The sequence below is a fragment of the Myxocyprinus asiaticus genome, chromosome 24, assembly GCF_019703515.2.
Source record: "Myxocyprinus asiaticus isolate MX2 ecotype Aquarium Trade chromosome 24, UBuf_Myxa_2, whole genome shotgun sequence".
NCBI lineage: Eukaryota > Metazoa > Chordata > Actinopteri > Cypriniformes > Catostomidae > Myxocyprinus > Myxocyprinus asiaticus.
Genome location: NC_059367.1, coordinates 24,344,962 through 24,364,196, shown reverse-complemented (window position 1 = coordinate 24,364,196; position 19,235 = coordinate 24,344,962). Strand labels below are relative to the sequence as shown.

Here is a 19,235-nt window from a genome sequence, read left to right as displayed (position 1 = left end):
CAACACATTCAAAATACATGATATTAAAATGAATAAATGTCTTTTTCCAGCCTGTTTTATTTATTTATTTATTTATCACCCGTTATTTATTTTAGATACCAATTCCTATATATTGTTATTTACATAAGGCAAATATACTATTTATCAAATCTACTTTTATTACGTATCATATTTTAATGGGGATATAATTTATTACAGCTGACAGTTACATGAGCAAACAAGGTTTGAACATCAACCGTAACAAGATCAACTTGAAGTTCACGGCTTTTTAACAGTTTAGTGTACAAATTTGAAGGTTGCTTATTGGATCAGTACAAATAAACTTCATATTATGCGACTTCACATTACTTTACAGAGAGCTTACGACCTACTAGTTAAGTCTTGCATTAAGAACAGGTGGTGCTACCAAATTAAGCACTGACTTAGTTACAAACTAACTAGTATTTACTAAGCCCTTAGTGTGAACTTTACATCCCAACTTATGTGAGACCTTATGCACAGCTGGTGCAACACTACCCAGGTAACTAGCTACAACATTTTTTTACAAATCTAATTCGCTCAGCATGATTCTCTTCAAACTGTAGCTGCACCATCACAGTAGTTGACCTGAAAAAGAAAACTGAGGATAGAAGACAATTTATGTTAATGCCCGCTATAATGCCATTTGCAGCAACACTGACAATGCAACGCTTTGCGTTATGCAAAAATGACACTGTATACCTGTATACCATTGCACTCTGACACATTTTGGAATACAACAACAGATAAACATGCATACCTAGTATGTTTCGGGCCTAAGTCCCCAGAGATGCATTGGGTTTGCTCATATCAGTGGAACTTGATCAGTTGAAAATCACATGCCCAAATCCCAGAGGCACAAGTAAGATGCTCAAGCATCCAAGAGGCTTTAAGTAAAACAGTATGTGTTCCTGTGTTGGGGAGAAGCTAATTACAAGTAGCGATGCTACCAACTTAACTACATTTTTCAGTAGCTTGAAAGTAGCTCAGCTGCGTTAAAAACAGCATAGCTTTTCCAGAAGCAAAATACTTTTTCAAGCAAGTAGCATTTTAGAGCGATCAAACGCTACATCATGTTTTGGTCAGATTATAACTAGTAGCCTTTTTATTGCGTAGAAGCCAAACTTCTACTGGCAAAACGTCTGACGAACTTGCAGCATATTCTGGCTGCTGCTCAGAATCAGGCAGCATATTTTTTCTTCTTCCTTTGTAACGGCAGATCACAAACTAAGACAGTGCATTACCGCCATCCAGGGGCATCGCTAGGTAGAGCCCCAAATGATTTGAGAAGGATATAGCTGCAGGCAGAGCTCCAAAAAGTGGTGGGAGCTCCAAACTGCCAGCAAAGATATAAAGAGCCCCTAACCTAAGTCTTTCCCTAACCCTAACCATGAGGGGAAGCGACGCCCCCTTCTGGAGTAACCCCGCCCTCTTTTGGAGATTCTGTCCCCATTTGGAGATCTCTGGCCAGCACCTATACCTCCCTGAATGTTTGTTTGGAATTGCAGGTGTTTGAGTGGGACTGAAGCGGGAGTTAAGTAAATGTTGGTTATTACAGCGGTTTTCCTGCAAATTTTGTGATATTCATCTAGCATTTGGAGCTTTATAAGCGATAAATATGCTTCCTCATCTGAAACACGAGTGATTCAAGCCTGGTTTTCACGCGAATTTTGCGCGAGCCATCACAAAACCACTCGCATGATTCGCTCTGCTCAATCCTACCGTATCTCTGAAGCGCGAGCATTGTCAGTGCTTCCCTTGATATCTTGATGCTTACCACAAAACTATTGCGACCCATTAGAATTCTACTCAGAATTGTCTACTTAAAAATGCTATGGAGGAAATCAAACATCTCAAATGGCTAAACAACATTGATGAGGTAAAGTCTAAAGACTAGCTACATTGATGTAACCACAGTAATAAGTAGTTATCTTACCTGCTTATGGTATTACACTGCAAATATAAGGGCAAGTAAATAAAGGGCTTTAAAGTCTGGACCTCCAAGATGTATGGAAAAATTATGGACAAAGTTTTCCTCCTGTTTAATGTTCTGTATGGATGATGTTCAATAAATAAACTGGCCTTGTTTGACTTCAAATATTCGTAAAGATTACGTAAATCATTAAAAGCCTAATGGAAATCAAACAATATCTGTTATGGAGTAGAAAAAAAAAATAAAAAAAGTTTCACTAGCAGAGTCCCAACTCAGTAAAGTGGTCTACTCATGGGTACAGTCATAAAATTATTAGTCTCACAACGAATCTCATAGAAATAAGGTATTAATTAAATTGTTTGATTTCATATAGCACCTTAAAGTAATAGATATAGCTAAAAATACTTCTGATACCTTAGTGTATCATTTAACATAGTAACATAACTTAAATAAAAAATACCATGGTACTGTCACAGCAAGCTACTTTTTTTTTTTTAAAGGCCAATGTGAGAAACTTCAACTAGTGAGGTCATGTAAATACTTAAAGTCTAGAGATGCATTGGATCCCATATTTACATTCAAGCTACACAAGAAAATGTAGAAATGCTGCTTCAAGCATTGAGTAATGCTAGTTGTCATTTTAAATTGATTAACTAGTCTGTAATATAGCACACTATATCTAATGTCTATTTCTGTTTTAATTATAACGATGATGATTAATTTTGTTATTATTATTGGTTTGATAGTAACATTGTAAAAATATTACCTCATTAAGTAGCTTCAATGTAGCTAGATACTTTTTGATAGTAACTTGGAGTGTAGCTAACTACTTTTTCAAAAGGGAAGCTTGACTGTAGCTTAACTACTTTAAATTATGATTAGCTTGTAGCTTGTCAAACTACAGTTTCAAAGTAGCTTCCACAACACTGATGTGCTCACAACACATTGAAAGTAACAGTATTGTGTTTTGTGGAGTGAGGAGCATTCATTAGAAGTGCATTAACAGGAGAGGGCCTATTGAGTGAGTGTGTGTGAATTTGTAACATCCCTCTATAGACAAACAGCAATGTTTAACCTTGTATTCTCTCTCAAAGTTTCACTTTCTCTTGGTAAAATAACATCATAAATAAACAATGATCACAGGGGTTTGGCACTCTGTAATTCCACCTCTAAATACGAATGTTTCGTTCAGTACAGGTCTAAGATGTTTTCCATTGTCACAACAGATATTTGTTCCAGAGGAGCAGAGACGCTGACAAACACCTCGGCTTTGAGGACTACAGTTCTCTATATTACGGGGACATTCATCCTGTGGGAGAGCAAGAGATGTTTATCTCTGCAACTATACAGTGCAGAAACAATGCCAATGCTATATACACAGCCATAAATTAATAATGAACAAAAATGAAAGATTTCAGATTTATCTTTATAACAAGAATATGCGATCACATTATGGAGAAATGTGTGTGAAAAAAAAAAACTTGTTTCGATTTCTCTGTAAATGTTACACAAAGTTGTGCAAACTATGTAAAATATAAAAATAACAACTAAAAAAAGTCTTGCAAAATCAAGTCTTTTTTCTGTAAAGTATCCTTGAGTTGATTCACTTGATGACCTCGCAGCTGTTTTTGAAGACAGCCTTGGGGGCCGTTCACACTGGATGCGTTCTTGCATTCCATCTGTGCTTTTTTTAATTGCTGGTCTATGTACAGATGCGCCAGACAGACGTATTTAATCATTGTGCTGTGCCTCGCTGTTGTTTTAGTGTCTCGCATCATGAGTGCCATGTTTTTAAAAGCAAGCTGTTTCAGTTTGAAAAACAATGTACCAATCAGCAAGACAACCATGTTGAATGTATTGACTGTGTACATTTGCACAGTATATGGGAGTAAATGCACCTATAAACTAACAATGCTGTTCAGTTTCATTGCACTTTGTGACTTTGTGAAACATCTATGAATCACATTTATTATTTTGTAGTAGTTATCACAAAAACAATAAACTATGAGGCCTTCAATGCAAGAAAATTATAACTTAAATAATAGACAAACACTGCACTGATAACACTTGGAAGGATATTTTTCTCTGCTCTGACCTTAGTACACCGTGCACCCAGTAGATAATGTATGTGCAATAACTGAGAGCTTCATGTGCACTTTTTTTTCCATGAAGAACTACTATACTAAGCTGGCGGTTCAAACTGTGCAAAGCAAAAGTGTAACTTTAAGTCATTCACTTTTTACCTCAAAAGAGGCGCAACCTGACATTGCATTTATATTATAACCTGATTTCATAAATACGAATGGGATTGTGATCTAAAATTTGTATAATGTTAGATTTGAGAGACATTCAAAAACCCATTGTGGGGGTGAGGGCATGGCCGAGCATTCATCTGGGGAGAGGAAGCGGTAAGGGTTTTCACCTGAGATGAATTGCTGCTAATTGTGATTTCTACGTTCACAGTGAGAGGCGGGGAGATAAAAGGCTGCCCAAAACCTCAGAGAGAGAGAGAGAACCCAGCTGACAAGCTGTGTGTGTGTGTGTGTGTGTGTTGGCTGCTGTCGGCTGTTATGAAGCTTTGCTGTCACGCTTGAGGCAGACGTGACAATTTATAAATAAAAGTGACGCACCCGAGTTGGAATCACTGTTCCCCGCTTCCTCATTTCATTGAACCATTACACCCATCTAGCCAAATACTATGTCTGGACAAGAGAGAATTGAGCCCAAAAGAAAGAATACACATTTGGCTGTGGAAAAAAGTAATAGATCTCTGTAAGAGTTGAAAAAGTGAAAGTGAGGACTGGTGTGGAACAAAGAAGTAAATATGGGACTCCAGTGAACAAAAGCTCAGCTATGCCCAGCTGTTCTCCCATACCTATTGAATCTCTTCCTCCTTTAACAATTTGATAATACAAAATATATTTTCTAGTCATAGAAAATTGAAGAGGGGCTGCAGCTGAAAAGAGAGACCCAGGACATTTAACACATTGGCAATCTACTGGGAGTTGTCCAGACAAAATGTGCAAAAAAGTGTGGCTCTAAAGCAGGACAAATCAATAATAGTCTTGCTTTCTCTCTCGCGCTCTCGCTCTCTCAACCCCTACATGCCAAGACAGCTCCTCTCAAAGAACATCTGAATCTACCTAATGGAATGGAAAATTGGGGGAAATGGGGATTCGGACCCGGGGGATATCTTTCCCACTGTACAGTTTTCACATATTTAACACAGGCACTTCTACAACCTTCACTTGCATCGGCGAACACATTAATACACATAGCCCATTTAAAAACGTGCCAGGGCCATTTCCGAATACTCGTATAACACACTTAAAGTTGTGCTGTACAACTGTGGCCATAACCACCCGGCTAAAAAAAGCTGCTTACAAACCAGCTCAGGCTAGATTAAGATGTTTTATTTTATTTGTTTTGTTTATTTTACAGTGAGCTACATAAGCTACATCTACTGTAGAAACAGTGTGCATAAGGTTTAACTAACTTGGTACTTGCTGAAGGCATTACATAGTTAATGAGTAGCTGAAGTTAAGCGCTGGATGTTAACCTCCACTGTGACAGGTAACAGCCTTTCATATCTCTCCCACTGTTCCCAGTGATGTCTGTCTCTGCTTTAAGCGACATGCCCTTTTCTTCTGCTCCGCACATTTTCCAACCTCTTCTGGCTCAGTGGGCTCTTTCATTACTGTGAACCCAATCACATCTTCCTCCTGACTGCCCGAATGCTCTCTAATACATTTTCAATGAAGGTCCAAAACAACAGAAAATGTTGTACCTCAGCAGGGATGATTAGACAAAATGTCTAATCGAGCAATTACTCTGTAAAGCCCAGCACTCTGTACAGCAGAGTAAAGCTTTTAGATGTGTTCATATATAGAGAGGTGAGCTGAATGTAGCCAATGGATTTAATGATGTGGAAAACTAATTCTTGCATGTTGGTAAAAGTAATTATAACAAATTGCTTTGAACCACTATAATCAACATGGAGAGAGTGTACGTCTCTGTGTATGTAAGTGTGTATCTTAACATGTGGGCAGTTGAATGAGAATTAGACTACAGAGGAGAGTGTAGGAGAGTGGTCATTAGAATTACTGAATTTAAGGTTATGTGTGTAATTTCTATGTTAAAATACTCCTGTTCTCACCTTATAAACAACTATAAGTAAGCCATCGTAGGTTGATGAAAAGTGTAAACACTGTGGTTCTGTTGCGCTATCAAAAACATGGACCTTATTTACAGTAGTGCCATCTTTAATTTTTTGCCTAGAATGACAATGAGGCTGTGCAGAATAGACTTACAGGGCTCTATTTTCATAAGCAGGCAAAATGCAGTGTTACACGCTACAAAAGTGCGCTACGTCTTATCCATTTTTCGAAAGAGCGCTAACTCTAAGCGCAATTTTCGTGCCAGTGCAAAGCACAAGTGGGTGTGGGTCGGAGTGTTTGCAATAACTGTGGGTGTATACGCACACACTGTGGGTGTAATTGTATGGTAATGAAGTGGCGCAAAGTGCAATTTGCATTCTTGAAAAACAGGTCATTGCGCTAAGATGTTTATACCACATTTGTTTTCAGCGCCAAGTCCAAATTCAGTTACTGCATTTGCAGTGTGGAGATTTCACCAGCAGGTGGTAATAAAGTTCATAACCAAACTCTGAAAATATGTTGGAACATCAAACTTTGTCCCTGACAATAGCCTTTAAATTAAAAAAAAAATATGAAATTTGTTTTGCACTATCTATAGGTCATGGTTTATTTTTCAGTTATTATTATTATTATTATTATTATTATTATTATTATTATTATGTTTATATTTACACAATTGTGTTTATGGTCTAATTTTGTATTGGTATTTTTCCACTTGTTGTCTAGAGTGATTTTTAAGTCACTGAAAATGGGGCCAGTGGAAGAATCTGGAGAATGTAAAATGTTTAACGCTTCTTTATTTTGATTATACTTTTTTGTTTGAAGTGTGATTTGAATTCAGAATTATATATTTTTGGTTTATTTTTTGTCGTGTTTCAATAAATTAATGAAATATTTAAAAATCTAAATCGACCGATAGAAGTGATGTTAATGCTGATACAATCACTGTTAATACTAGCCATGATTTCTGTGTCAGTATATGAAAATTATTAACCATACTTACATTCTATTTAATTTAATGGAGCATACATCCATATCCTGAACCACACTTTACATGCAATTAAAAGATGTGTGTCCCATTTAACAAGGATGCAGTTAATGCACAAAATAATGTAAGTTCATTTTTCTATTCTTCTAATTCATTGCATACAGTCCATTTACACTACCAGCTTCTAATGAATGTGCTTTCTTTGGCTAAACCAATGGTGCGAGTATGGGGTGGGGCTATCTGTTTGCCGATCAATGGAACGACTGGGTTCATGAAATCTGTTTGAAAAGTCATTATTTTTTAAATAATGTTTGGTGACACTAGGGCTGCAGAAATTACACACTTCACCTTTAAAAATTATATCCGGTGACAGAATATAAAGCAGGATGTTCAAGTATGGGCAGCTCTCATTACCCCGGGGGTCGCCTTAACACCAGTTACCCCAGCAACAAGTCTATGTTAAGAAACAAAAGCTATTAGAAAGCCAGGTCTGAAGGGACTGAGAAATGTTCTGGACAACCGACCAGATGACAAGAGTGCCGTGATTATGCTATCCCTTGTGACACAGTAAAAATGTGGATTGCAATATCATAATGTTCTCTCAAAAAAGACACTGTTTTCTGAGCTTTTGAGCTGGCTGGAAGAACATCCCCCACAGATAGCTAAGATAAATACTGCTAATGTGTTAGCAGGGAGACATATTAGACAGGTTTTAATTTTCTGGTCAGCTTCAATTGTGAAAAGTTGTGTATGTTGGGAAACACAGCAGATAACTGGAGAGCTGTTTTAAACATAAGTGGCTTCACTGGAGCTTTAACATATAGACAATAATTGTTAGGTAAAGAACTGTCTTTCTCTGTATACCATTTTGTTTGCATATAATCAAGCCCATATAAATAGAGGTTTTTTACAACAAAAGAAACACACAAGACTTCATAAAGAGCATTAAGAAGAACTAAAACAGTGAAGAATACATTAATTATTGTGATGGGGAGGGCATCGGGTACCTTTTATACTAAACATAGCTTGCTCAACATGATAAAACCAAGGCAACAAAAAGACATGTGGAGAGGTGGCATCTTGTTATCACCATCTCAAAACCAACCACTGCTTTATACGATTCCAAAGGAGATGTGAGCAGTACCCGTTATAACACGAATTTGACTCCTTCAGAAGCAATTTTCCTCTCCAATTAAAAAGAAAACTTGTTTAAAGGTGCACTCAATAATATTTTCCTTATTCAAAAAGTTTTAGACATAAAAAATGAATAGCACTTCTGACAAATATGCTTAAAATTATGTACTCTCACATAAGATAAAAGGCCCCATGAAATTGCTTGATGAGTGTAATAAGTCTTGTGTTGACGTATTTTCTGTTGAAACAGAAAGTTTAGCTGGGACATATTTGCAGCATTTCTACTATCAGGCCAAATAAGGGCGTGATAGTGCGTGCCAGGGCCAGTTGCATTCCCACTGTTAATTCCGGGGCTTCATTGTGCCACATCAGGGCTTCTTCAGTACTCTTGGGCCAAACAAGGCCAGTTGGGGATTGAGGCGGGGTCAATGTCAAAGTCTGAGTTTTGTTGAGTCAGGTCAGAGGTTTCAGCACCAAGATTGCCGAACTTGCAGGTAGACTTGCACATATTCTAGATAACATGATATCTCAGCTTAAGCTTTCCTCTGTCGTTGGCACCAGGGTGGCGTATTGATGGTGGGTTTTAGGGCAATGCTGCAGGGCTATTGGCCCCAAGGTGGGAATGCATATCAATTTTGTTCTTGTGGGTCGAGGTCCGAGGCTACTGGCCCCGGATGGCCAGTTGATAGCTCTGGCCCGATAGTGGAAAAGCGGCTATTGAAGTGTTTGTCTTTTTTTAAATAGCCAATAGACTTTAGTTACATCAAAGTCATATGAACCATGATTTGACACTTTCTCTTCAGTTGCAGGGGAAGTGACATTCTCAGTGGACAATTCTGTGCAGTGCAACACGAGTCAATATTTTTGGTCCGTTTTCCAATAAGTGAAAGACTATACATTTTAAATGCATATATTAGCTAAAAGTATATTTTGTCAACATTTAGGAGTACACTAGAATACTGATGGACTAAAACCCTAATTTTGATTTCCTTAGGTCTTTAAAAAACTCTTTTATTCTGCATGGAGCAGGTCTAGGGGGTCGCCATGGTGGGATTACCGGTCTCTAATGATAAGTAACAATAATAATAATTATAATTGTCACAAGTAGATGCTGAGATGAGACGGGAGACGCTGGATCTAATTGCAGGCTTTTAATGATGACAGTGAAACAAACAAACATGAACTCGTACAGCAAAAACAAGAACTGACAAAGAAATGCAAAATTAGAGGATATATAGATATACAAGGGCTAATGAGGGAATGGAAAACAGGTGAGAATGATGGGGAACAGATGGCAGTGATGAGGGCAGTGCATTATGGGAAATGTAGTCTGGCAAACACTTCAAAATAAGAGTCCTAGGAAACATTAGGGAGACAGACTGTGACAATAATAATAAAAATAATAATACGTTTGTTATATAGCACTTTTCCAGTACTCAATGCACTTTCCAAACTTCAACGTACATATAAACTAAACAGGCAAACCAAACAATTCAACAACATACACATTATAGACTACATATTAAAGACAAAACACAACAATGGAGCCTGAGTCAACAGCACAGACCAGAGTGATGGTAACAGTCTAAAAAGAATGACTGAAAGTGGAGAAATATGATGAAGACAAATGGTAAGACACGATGGCCACAACCCATATACAACAAAATTGCCTTTGTGCAAAACACTGCATTGTCCTCAGCCTGCATGGCGCAAACAGTTAGAAAGCTTGCGACAAACCGCTGGCATAGAGAAGCCAACTGCAAAGCACAAGCAGGAAACACCAATCACTTGCAAAAATGTGTTGGGGTTGAACACAAGAATGCTAGTTTTATTGATATGTATATTATGAGACAGATATAAACAGTCAAAAAACAAAAACAAAACAAAAGATAAACAGCTCTGGTTTGGAGCAGCAGCAGATAATAAACAAACTTCATGCATCTAAGCCCAGGTGTCAGAATCTGGCCCACTGGGATGAATCCAGCGAAACACTAATAAAAACATACTGAGTGCACCTTTAATGTAATTACTTTTACTTAAAAGATTCATTTCATCTATTGGAAGTGCACATATCTTGTTTATGTCAGAGACCATTATCTCAAATGAGATCAGACAATGTAACTTGTGCATGGTGGCAGTGAGGTTTCAGTGGATACGGAGGCAGTGGGATCATTAAAGCGGTGTAGCCTGTTGTCTGACAGATCTGGTTAGATGGCACATCGGAGCCCTCAAGGACAATCAATGACCCTCAGATTACATCTCACTCAGATCATGCCACTTCAGACCCATGATCTGCACTATGATAGCAGATTTTGTTGTCAGATCTCTCAAATCATTATTCTAATAGCTTGACTGATAATTAAAGCGAGTCAAACTACTAGTCAAACATCTACTAAAATAGTTAATAGTAAAGTTTCATGAGGTATGAGGTATCCACATGAGATGCTTTTTAAACAGTATTGAAGGAGTTCTCATGTATGCTGGGCGATTTTCCTTCAACATCTGGTTCAACTAATGCAAAAACATTTAAAGAGCATAAATTCAGTAAAGTATGTCCCAGCTTTTGATTGGTTATGTACATCGGCCAAAACAATCACTCAGTTTACACCAATTAGCCTCTGCTCTGATGCTCTTGCAAAAACATTTAATAACAGTGCTTTCAAACTAGTGTACCAGAAAGTAGTTTTGAATTTAATTTGTGTATTTCAATACTACATAATAAATGACTGTTTAAGTGATCATTTCACAGTGTTATAGGGGTAAAACATGAAAGCACCGATGTTTGAAAACTAAAAGTGTAAGTTTTAGTTATCAAAACAAGGTGCTTTTTTGTAACTATGCGGAATTTATAAGCAGCTTTTTCAAATGACTTCCTGATTAGCAACTGACACAAATCAATTATTTGATTTATTCCAACTAAATGAGCAGGCCCAAAATATTTCTCCAGATGGGATCATTTGGAATATTCCTATCCAAAAGCGTAGCTTGACACCAAGCAATTCTTGGTCTGTGCATCATTCGGTTTCCAAGCAGCGTTTCTGTCATGAGCAAATGATCCACATTTGTTGGGGAAGACAGAGACAGATTTGGATTAATATTTGGATGAGCAAAAACACATAAATATGACTAAAGTAATTAACAACAATCAAATGGAAAGAACAGATTAATTATGTTGTGGATCATTGGGGGACGATTCTTATGCTACCGCCTCACTCCACCAAAGACGAGATGAACAGACAAACAAACAACAGACAAACTGATAAACAATCTTTACTGATGCACTGAGCCTCTCTTAGGGAGGCTGATGGAATGTATTAGGCTTCTGCGATTATCAATTAAAATCCTTTTGCTCTTTGAATGAATACAATTGTCTCGTGAAGCTTTGATGTTTTGGAGAGAAAGGGATATGAAGAGATGGAACTGAATTTGAAACAGATGTTGCAAGCCTGAATGGGCTGTCTCTCACCCTGCTGACACCCCGGCCGCGATCCTCTCCGTAATTGGTGCCCAGGATCTCAAAGAAGATGTTGGGGTTGGTGCCGTTGTCATTAAACTCCAGCAAGCTTGTGAGACCACTCACTCCTCCCTGAAGAGAACATATAGTGATATATTAAAAGATTCAATTTGTCATGTTTGACAACCATCATCATCTAATGAGAACAGTAAACTCAATGGATACAATTTTGCCTCATCAAGGTGTCTAAAATGTGTTTTGACTGAACAAGCTTCAAATTCTTCCCTTGTGCTCCATTGTTTGACAGACAGATAGTTCTGCCCCAAACTCACACCACTGGTTGAGATAATGTTGTTATTTTGATTGCAATTATATTTGGTGCCACAAATGGTAGAGAATAGGGATGGGCATTTCGAGTAATTTTTTAGTCAAATACTCTAACACAAGAAAACGAATAATCGATTTCTTGACATTTTGAATTTAAGTTCAACCTTCAACCTTGGCACCTGTTTTTATAATTTAAAAATGAGTACTGTGCAAAACATCAATACTAGATTTAAAAATGGCAAAAAAACTGTCTTCTGAAGCAATATAATCACTTAAAATAATGATAGAATTTTTGGGTGAACTATTCCTTTAACAGTGTCATGCATCCATAGTGCCAACCAATGCATTAAGTTGTAAAAGCAAGATTTAGGTGAGAGAAGCAGTTTCATTGCTGCCCACAGCAGGTAAAGGCACATAGAAAATTCAAATTGCAATATTCGAGAAGTGTTTATACAAGTCGAATATTTAAAGCTGAACGAGTACTCGATTAATCGATTACTCATGCAGATCCCTAGTACAGAAATCACACACTTCACTTTTAAGTCTTCATTTTTATTATATCAACATACAATATATCATGAGCAAATTTGACATAATCTAAGGCAAAACAATACCTGTTCTTTCTCTACTATAAAAATGTCCCAAAAGACTCTCTTGTCCTCCCTGTATACCTCATCTCTTCTTCTGCATTTATCATGTGGAGTCCATAATAAAGCCCCCAAAACTACACAGTATCATTCCAGTCTATAGAAAACTCACACCTTTATAAATCCAATCAAAAATATGTCCCACCCAGCGAAGGTCTACATGAACAGATAGATAACTGTTATGAATTCGCTCCACCAATACCAGTGCTGACAGAATGAATAAGACAGCCAATTATAAAAGCTGATGAGCGCTTTCCAAATGAGTTCACCAACTGCTGCTTTGTAAAGCCAATGCACACAATCTTCTCCTAATTAAGCTGTAAAGCAATGTTCCAGTGCAAACAGTCCCCTGGGAACTGAATACAAGGCCATTATACAGCTGATGTAGAGTAAAATAAATGTGCAGCACTCTGTACTATTTCAACATACAGTATAATATGTGTTTGCAAACATACCATAGAAAAGAGGTCTTTAAAATGTATGCAGATTCAAAAGCTGTAAAAACCCTGCCACACTTTGTGTGTTTTCACTGTCTCCTAGTGCCTGTATATATCACTCTCTCTGCTTTAATACGACTGTCACATACGCAGCTGTGTGGAGGTGAGAGCTGGGTGAGAGGTGATATCTCTACTGCGAGACGGCAGGCAGGACCAGATACATGTGGATACAGGAGGAACAGTACATCCCTCAGGGGGTAAAGCCGTTCCCCACCAAGAACGGTGTTAACCCAGCACTCAGACACTAGCACTGTAACATAGACTGTCATCTCACCCCAGGCAGTATGCCATTTCTGCAGGCCTGCTGTACACCAGAATGGAGAGAAGGAGGAGACTCTATCACAACACACCCCTCCCACAGTGGGACCCAGAGACAGGGAGAAGAAGAGACAGTACGTTTACATACGCAGTAATATTCAAGCTATAGTCTTCGTCTGTCGGTCCAAGTATACATGACACAATGCGCAATTAAATATTTACATGGAGGACGTCAAATACGGGTTAAATATACGTCGCACATCACCTCTGTCCTTCTATGTATGCGTGCAACTCCAGGCCAGTTGTGATCCGATTAACGTGCATACATGGGGGATGAAGCTGAGCTACATTTGCATTATCTAGGTCTGTTAGTCCGACTTTGCGTTAGGGTTTACATGACATTTTAAAAAGATGAATTATTATTCTATTGAACTGAAATCAAACTTTTAAAGTGCATGTACTGTAAACATACTGACAATTGACTGTACGACTCAGTGGCCACGTTCACACTGCAAAGTTTTAGGAGTGCCAAATGCACTTACATGGAATTCCCTTAAATTATAATTCTGTGTACAAGGAATACAGGAGTCACTCCCAAAATTGCAGACATCTTTTAGTAATTTAGCAGACACCTTTAAAGCAAATAATCTGTGCCACTGCATACGGTATAATAAAGATATTCTGAAATCTGTATATGCACGTATGGGTTTTTCTAGAAGTTTAAAACTCTTGTTTTAGTGTTATGGATGATTGACAGGTGACATTTCCGAATACCTTCAAATGATAGGCATGGTTTGAGTGATCGGATAACAAAACATTTTAGACTCCTTTTTTAGACACTGTTTTAAACTCTTGTAATCGGATCAACTAAAAAAAGAATGTTTAAAGGATAGTTCACACAAAATGAAAATTCTCTCATCATTTACAGTCTCATTCCATCTTAGATGTGTATGACTTTCTTCTGCAGAACACAAATGAAGATTTTTAGAAGAATATCTCATTTCTGTTGGTCCTTTCAATGCATGTGAAAGGTGGCCATACATCTGAAGGTCCAAAAATCACAAAGGCAGCATAAATGTAATCCATAAGACTCCAGTGGTTAAATACATATCTTCAAAAGTGATATAAGTGTGGGTGAGATACAGATCAATATTTAAGTCCTTTTTTACTATAAATCAGCACTTTTATTTTCACATCTGAAAGTGACATGTGGCGCCTGTTTAGTATCACATCAAAAAGTGAAAGTGAAAGTAGAGGTTTATAATACAAAAGGACTTAAATATTGATCTGTTTCTCACCCACACCTATTACATTACTTCGGAAGATATTATTTTAACCACTGGAGTCACATGGATTACTTTTATGCTGCCTTTATCTGACCTTCAGATTTCTGGCCACCATTACCTTACATTGCAAGGAACAACAATGTGTTCTGCAGAAGAACGAAAGTCATACACATATAAGATGGCATGATGGTAAGTAAATGATAAGAGAATTTGTATTTTTGGGTGAACTATCCCTTTAATACCAGGTGTAAATAGGTCACAGTCATGTGGTTTCTTGCATAAGTGCATATAAGGTCAAACTCTTACATTCACACATCTTATTGCTCACAGTCCTACCTTCTTCACTGTTTCCAGCATGGATTTGCCACCCTGCCATGGTTTGGAGCCCTTGCGGATACACGAAAGACTCGCCATGCTGTGCCATTTCCTGTCTTCCAGCTTCCTGTGGAAGGTGTTGGCCAGAAGCAGAACTGTGTCATAGATGTAGCGGTTGGTGATCTGACAAAACAGCAAAAAAACAGCCATGAGCATAGAGAGCCAGAGACACTAGATTAATATTCTCTTACAAGAAAAAGTGGATAGAGCTGAGAAGAAAAACATATTTTTGTCTCTACAGTGGAAAGGACAGCAGGTGGTCACAAGTGATCATATTGAACTAGATGTGGCACTGGAAGGCAGTGTAATTTAAGAAACAATAGAAAAGTCACAATTAATAACTGCCATTTGTACCGTGATTTCGGTCTATAAAATCAAAACAATGCCTGCTCACGACATTTTGAACAAAAGTTTCAGCTCCCTGCCAGGCATGGCATCAAACTGTATTATTATGTCATACTAGTGGTTGTTGCACTCTTTGTTGTTGTTCTCTCTAGCACATTTTCCCCTCTCCTCTCTCTATCCAGATTGACAACCCTGTTGATAAGACCAGCACTGCTGGTAACCAAAATATGTTGTGATTTGGATGCTGGTCTCCTGCTTGGCATCAGGCTACCGTGCCCCAACCAGGGATAGTTCATCCAAAAAATTTAAATTCTGTCATAATTTACTCATGCCATGTTAACTGAAATCTTTATGACTTTCTTACTAATGTTGAACACAACAAGAGTTGTTAAGGAGAATGTTAGCCTCAGTAACCATTCACTTTCATTGTATGGAAAAAAATAAAAAATGCAACGAAAGTGAATTGTGACTAAGGCTAAGATTCTGTCTAACATCACCGTTTTTTCCACGGAAGAGAGAAAGTCATAAAGGTTTGAAACAACATGAGGGTGAGTAAATGATGACCACATTTTTATTTTTGGATGAACTATCCCTTTAACTAGCTTAACCAGCAAGCCTCCCTTGGTCAACCAGCAGACCAAACTGGTCAAACTCAAAGACCATGCTGGGTTTCAAGCATGTTTTGCTTGTGAACAACATGGTTATGTTGGTCCAACAGCCAGACCAGCGCACCAATAATCAACATAAACCAGTTTGGACCAGCATGGAAATTCATGCTGGTCTGAGCTGTTTTTTTCAGCACAGAACAGATATAGTACCTAACCATTTCTTTGTTGGGGGATATAAGAGAGTGTAAAAATGCTCCTCGCTCAAACACAGAATATAACATCACACAGTGTGGTGTCGGCACAAAGAAGGGAAGTTAATTCCGCTCTGATTGATTGCAAGGCTCTGATATAGCCTAAGTGTTGTCTACATTTTAATGAGAAGGTAATAAATAGAGTGGAGAGGTCATTAGGTTTCCCATGTTGTTTATGAACCCGCACTTCTCCTGCCCACTTGACACATTGAGTGCCTGTGCAATGTGAAGTCATACCATGGTGACAAATGGCTGGGAAAACCTCTAACCATCAGCTTTGGTTTCCCATAATTGCCATGAATGCAATTCATGTGGTAAACGGTTCACATAAGGCATCGACCTTGAGAATGTTCAAAAGCAAATAGAGAAGCAAAAAGAAAAAGCTATTTTAATTATGTTTGGAGTCATGCTCGGTAGGCTCAATGAACAGCAATGAACAGGTATGCCCTGCTCTGAGGCTTTAATGATTTGAATGAACTGGTAGACTAACTGCCAATTACAGCATATATACATCAGCTTCAAAGCAGATTGTGGAATAAAATGACGGTGTTGACTGGGCTGATGTTCTCAGCTTATGTACCTTGTGCTTTGAACACAGCAGTGAGTGTAAGTGAGATCTATTACAACATCATTCACCAGGTTTCAAAGGAACAGGGTTCACCATCCCAACACAGCGGGAAAAAACCCGAGCTGCTTGAATTTACAAATGCTGACTCCCACAAAAAACTCCCACCGTCTAACCGGCCCTTAGAGAACAGAGAGAATGGGATAACAAAAAGAGCAATGACCCAGACAAAGAGACTTGACAGTGAATCCTCACGACTACCCAAGCAACAGCATTTTATGATATGGTATTTGGAGCAGGAGTTGAGACCACTGAAGCAACAAAGCAGGTCCAAGTGCCAAAGAAGTAAATAGACTAAGGCAGGGTTAAATTCAGAGGGGAGAAGATCTACTGACCAGGAAAGTCCACTAAGTCTGTTTAAAGTACAGGATTTACTATAAGTCATTCTCTCCAGGGAAGATGAGTAATCAGTGGTCTATAGGGAACAGGAGGTGAAGAGGTATTCCAGAGGGAGGGTGGAATGTATATCAAGAGAGAGGGTCAGAGAGAGAGAGAGAGAGAGAGAGAGAGGGGAGAGAGACAGATGTGTACACTGTAAAAAATGTCTGTAATTTGAATGGTAAAAGACTGTAAAAATGCTACAGAAAAAAAAAAACATTAATTGATTAACGAGTATTAACTGTAAAATATACAGTATTTTTAAAAAAAACGTATTTTAAAAGACAATACAGTAATTTTCACAGTAAAATGATGTAAAAAGTATTATTTTTATGGTAAAATTTTTAATGGTAAAAAATTACATTGTTTAACTGGAGAGTACATGTACTTTTTACAGTAAATTATTGTTAAAATTACAGTAAAAAACAATAATCAGTTGTTCCCACAATTCCCTGCATGACCCATCATATTTCATTATATTTTATGGGAATAGTTATGATTCTTCTTATTTTTAATATCAGTTACGCACATTGGGGTGTTCTCTTTTATATCTAATGTAGTTGAATTAATGTTTACTGCATTATTTAAATTTCACATGTGTTACCCTGATGGTGTTTAGTGTTTGTGTGAGACACTGAGCACTGTCTCTACATGTTTATTGGTCATTGCTCTTGGAAGAGCCACAATGAGTGAACTTCATGTCATCATGTGCTCTTCTGTAATTTTACGGTGATTAACAATACCTTATAAAGTAAAAAGCAGATTTGTACAGTTTTAGAAGTTTAATATAACGTTTTTGAAGTTTTATTACTGTAAATTTAACAGATTGTTTTTTTTTTTTACAGTGCCAGCTTGGTCATGTAAATTACAATAGTTTTAAACTGTAAAATGTACAGGTTGTTCTGTAAAGTTGTTTACATGTTCACTGTATTTTTTTCCATAATTATTCTGGCAACCACAGCTGCCATTTTTTTTTTTTTTTTTTTTTTTTTGTAAAAACAACAGGATTTTTTTTACAGTGTACGCTTCAGCGCAGTGTACAGTTGGTCTCCTCCGGATTGGGCTGCTGACCACTGAGCAGTGCTGAATCCTTGCTGTCAAACATGACCTGCCTATATGCATTATTCACCGCTACACAGAGAAGAACCCCTGTCCCCCCCATATCTCTCTCTTACACATACTGAAAATACATACAGTATTTGCCCATGCCCGTACCATACAAATATATTGAAAAAGTGATATACTGTGTAATGTTTAACATTATTGAGTGCTCAGTACATTTCACATCTGTCAATGTCTGTTGTTATCTGTGTAAATTAAATGTGTGAGAAATGTACAGCCATTGGATAAATATTAGAAAACAGAAATGGCACCCATGGGCGTATTGTAAAGAAATATAAAAGCAGTAAATCAAGGTAGCTAATTTGCGCATTGACATTTTCATGTTTTCTAATAATGTTAGCTCAAAGGCTAATGACTGGCTAATGGCAACAGTTAATGGACACAATCAGAAAAGGAAATAAAAGGCAGATGATCAAGTTGAAGGGGTATGCACAAATGGGAGTATTGCACCTCTAACAGCTGTGCCTTTGGGTTTTTGGGGTCGCAGAGGGAGGTGTTGATGCGGTGGTTGTTCCTGACGCAGCGTTGGCTGGAGTTCTGTGGGAGAAGGAAGGTCTGTCTCACCAGGGTCAGTCGACCTATTGACTTCATCACCAGCTCCTGCACATCCTGGTCTGAAATCTCCTGCAGCATGTGAATGGGAAAGATGGGGGAAAGAGAGAGCAGAGTGACAAAAAAAGAATGTTAAAAAAAACAAAGCTGGAAAAGGTGAGGCAATCACAGGTGGTCTAGGGTCATGTTTCCCCTGAATATTTATATTTTTGTTTATTTAGAAAGTAAGAAAGAAATAATAAACCTCAAGTGCACAAGCAATTAATTTTTAATTATTAAA

At 37.8% G+C, this 19,235-nt stretch overlaps 1 protein-coding gene across 4 annotated transcripts in view; it reads right to left on the bottom strand.

Annotated features, from left to right (window-relative positions):
* The window catches only part of grid2 (glutamate receptor, ionotropic, delta 2), a 646,068-nt gene that overhangs the window by 174,394 nt on the left and 452,439 nt on the right, over window positions 1–19,235 (bottom strand). For all 4 annotated transcript variants that reach the window (XR_007892871.1, XR_007892870.1, XM_051653314.1 and 1 more), the window contains exons 6-8: window positions 18,854–19,027; window positions 15,036–15,197; window positions 11,697–11,816 (exon numbers count right to left, since the gene is read on the bottom strand). Coding sequence is in view for 2 of the 4 variants with exons in the window: in XM_051653314.1 (XP_051509274.1) it covers window positions 11,697–11,816; window positions 15,036–15,197; window positions 18,854–19,027 (456 nt within the window). In the remaining 2 variants the exon portion in view is untranslated. The remainder of the gene's footprint in view (window positions 1–11,696; window positions 11,817–15,035; window positions 15,198–18,853; window positions 19,028–19,235) is intronic.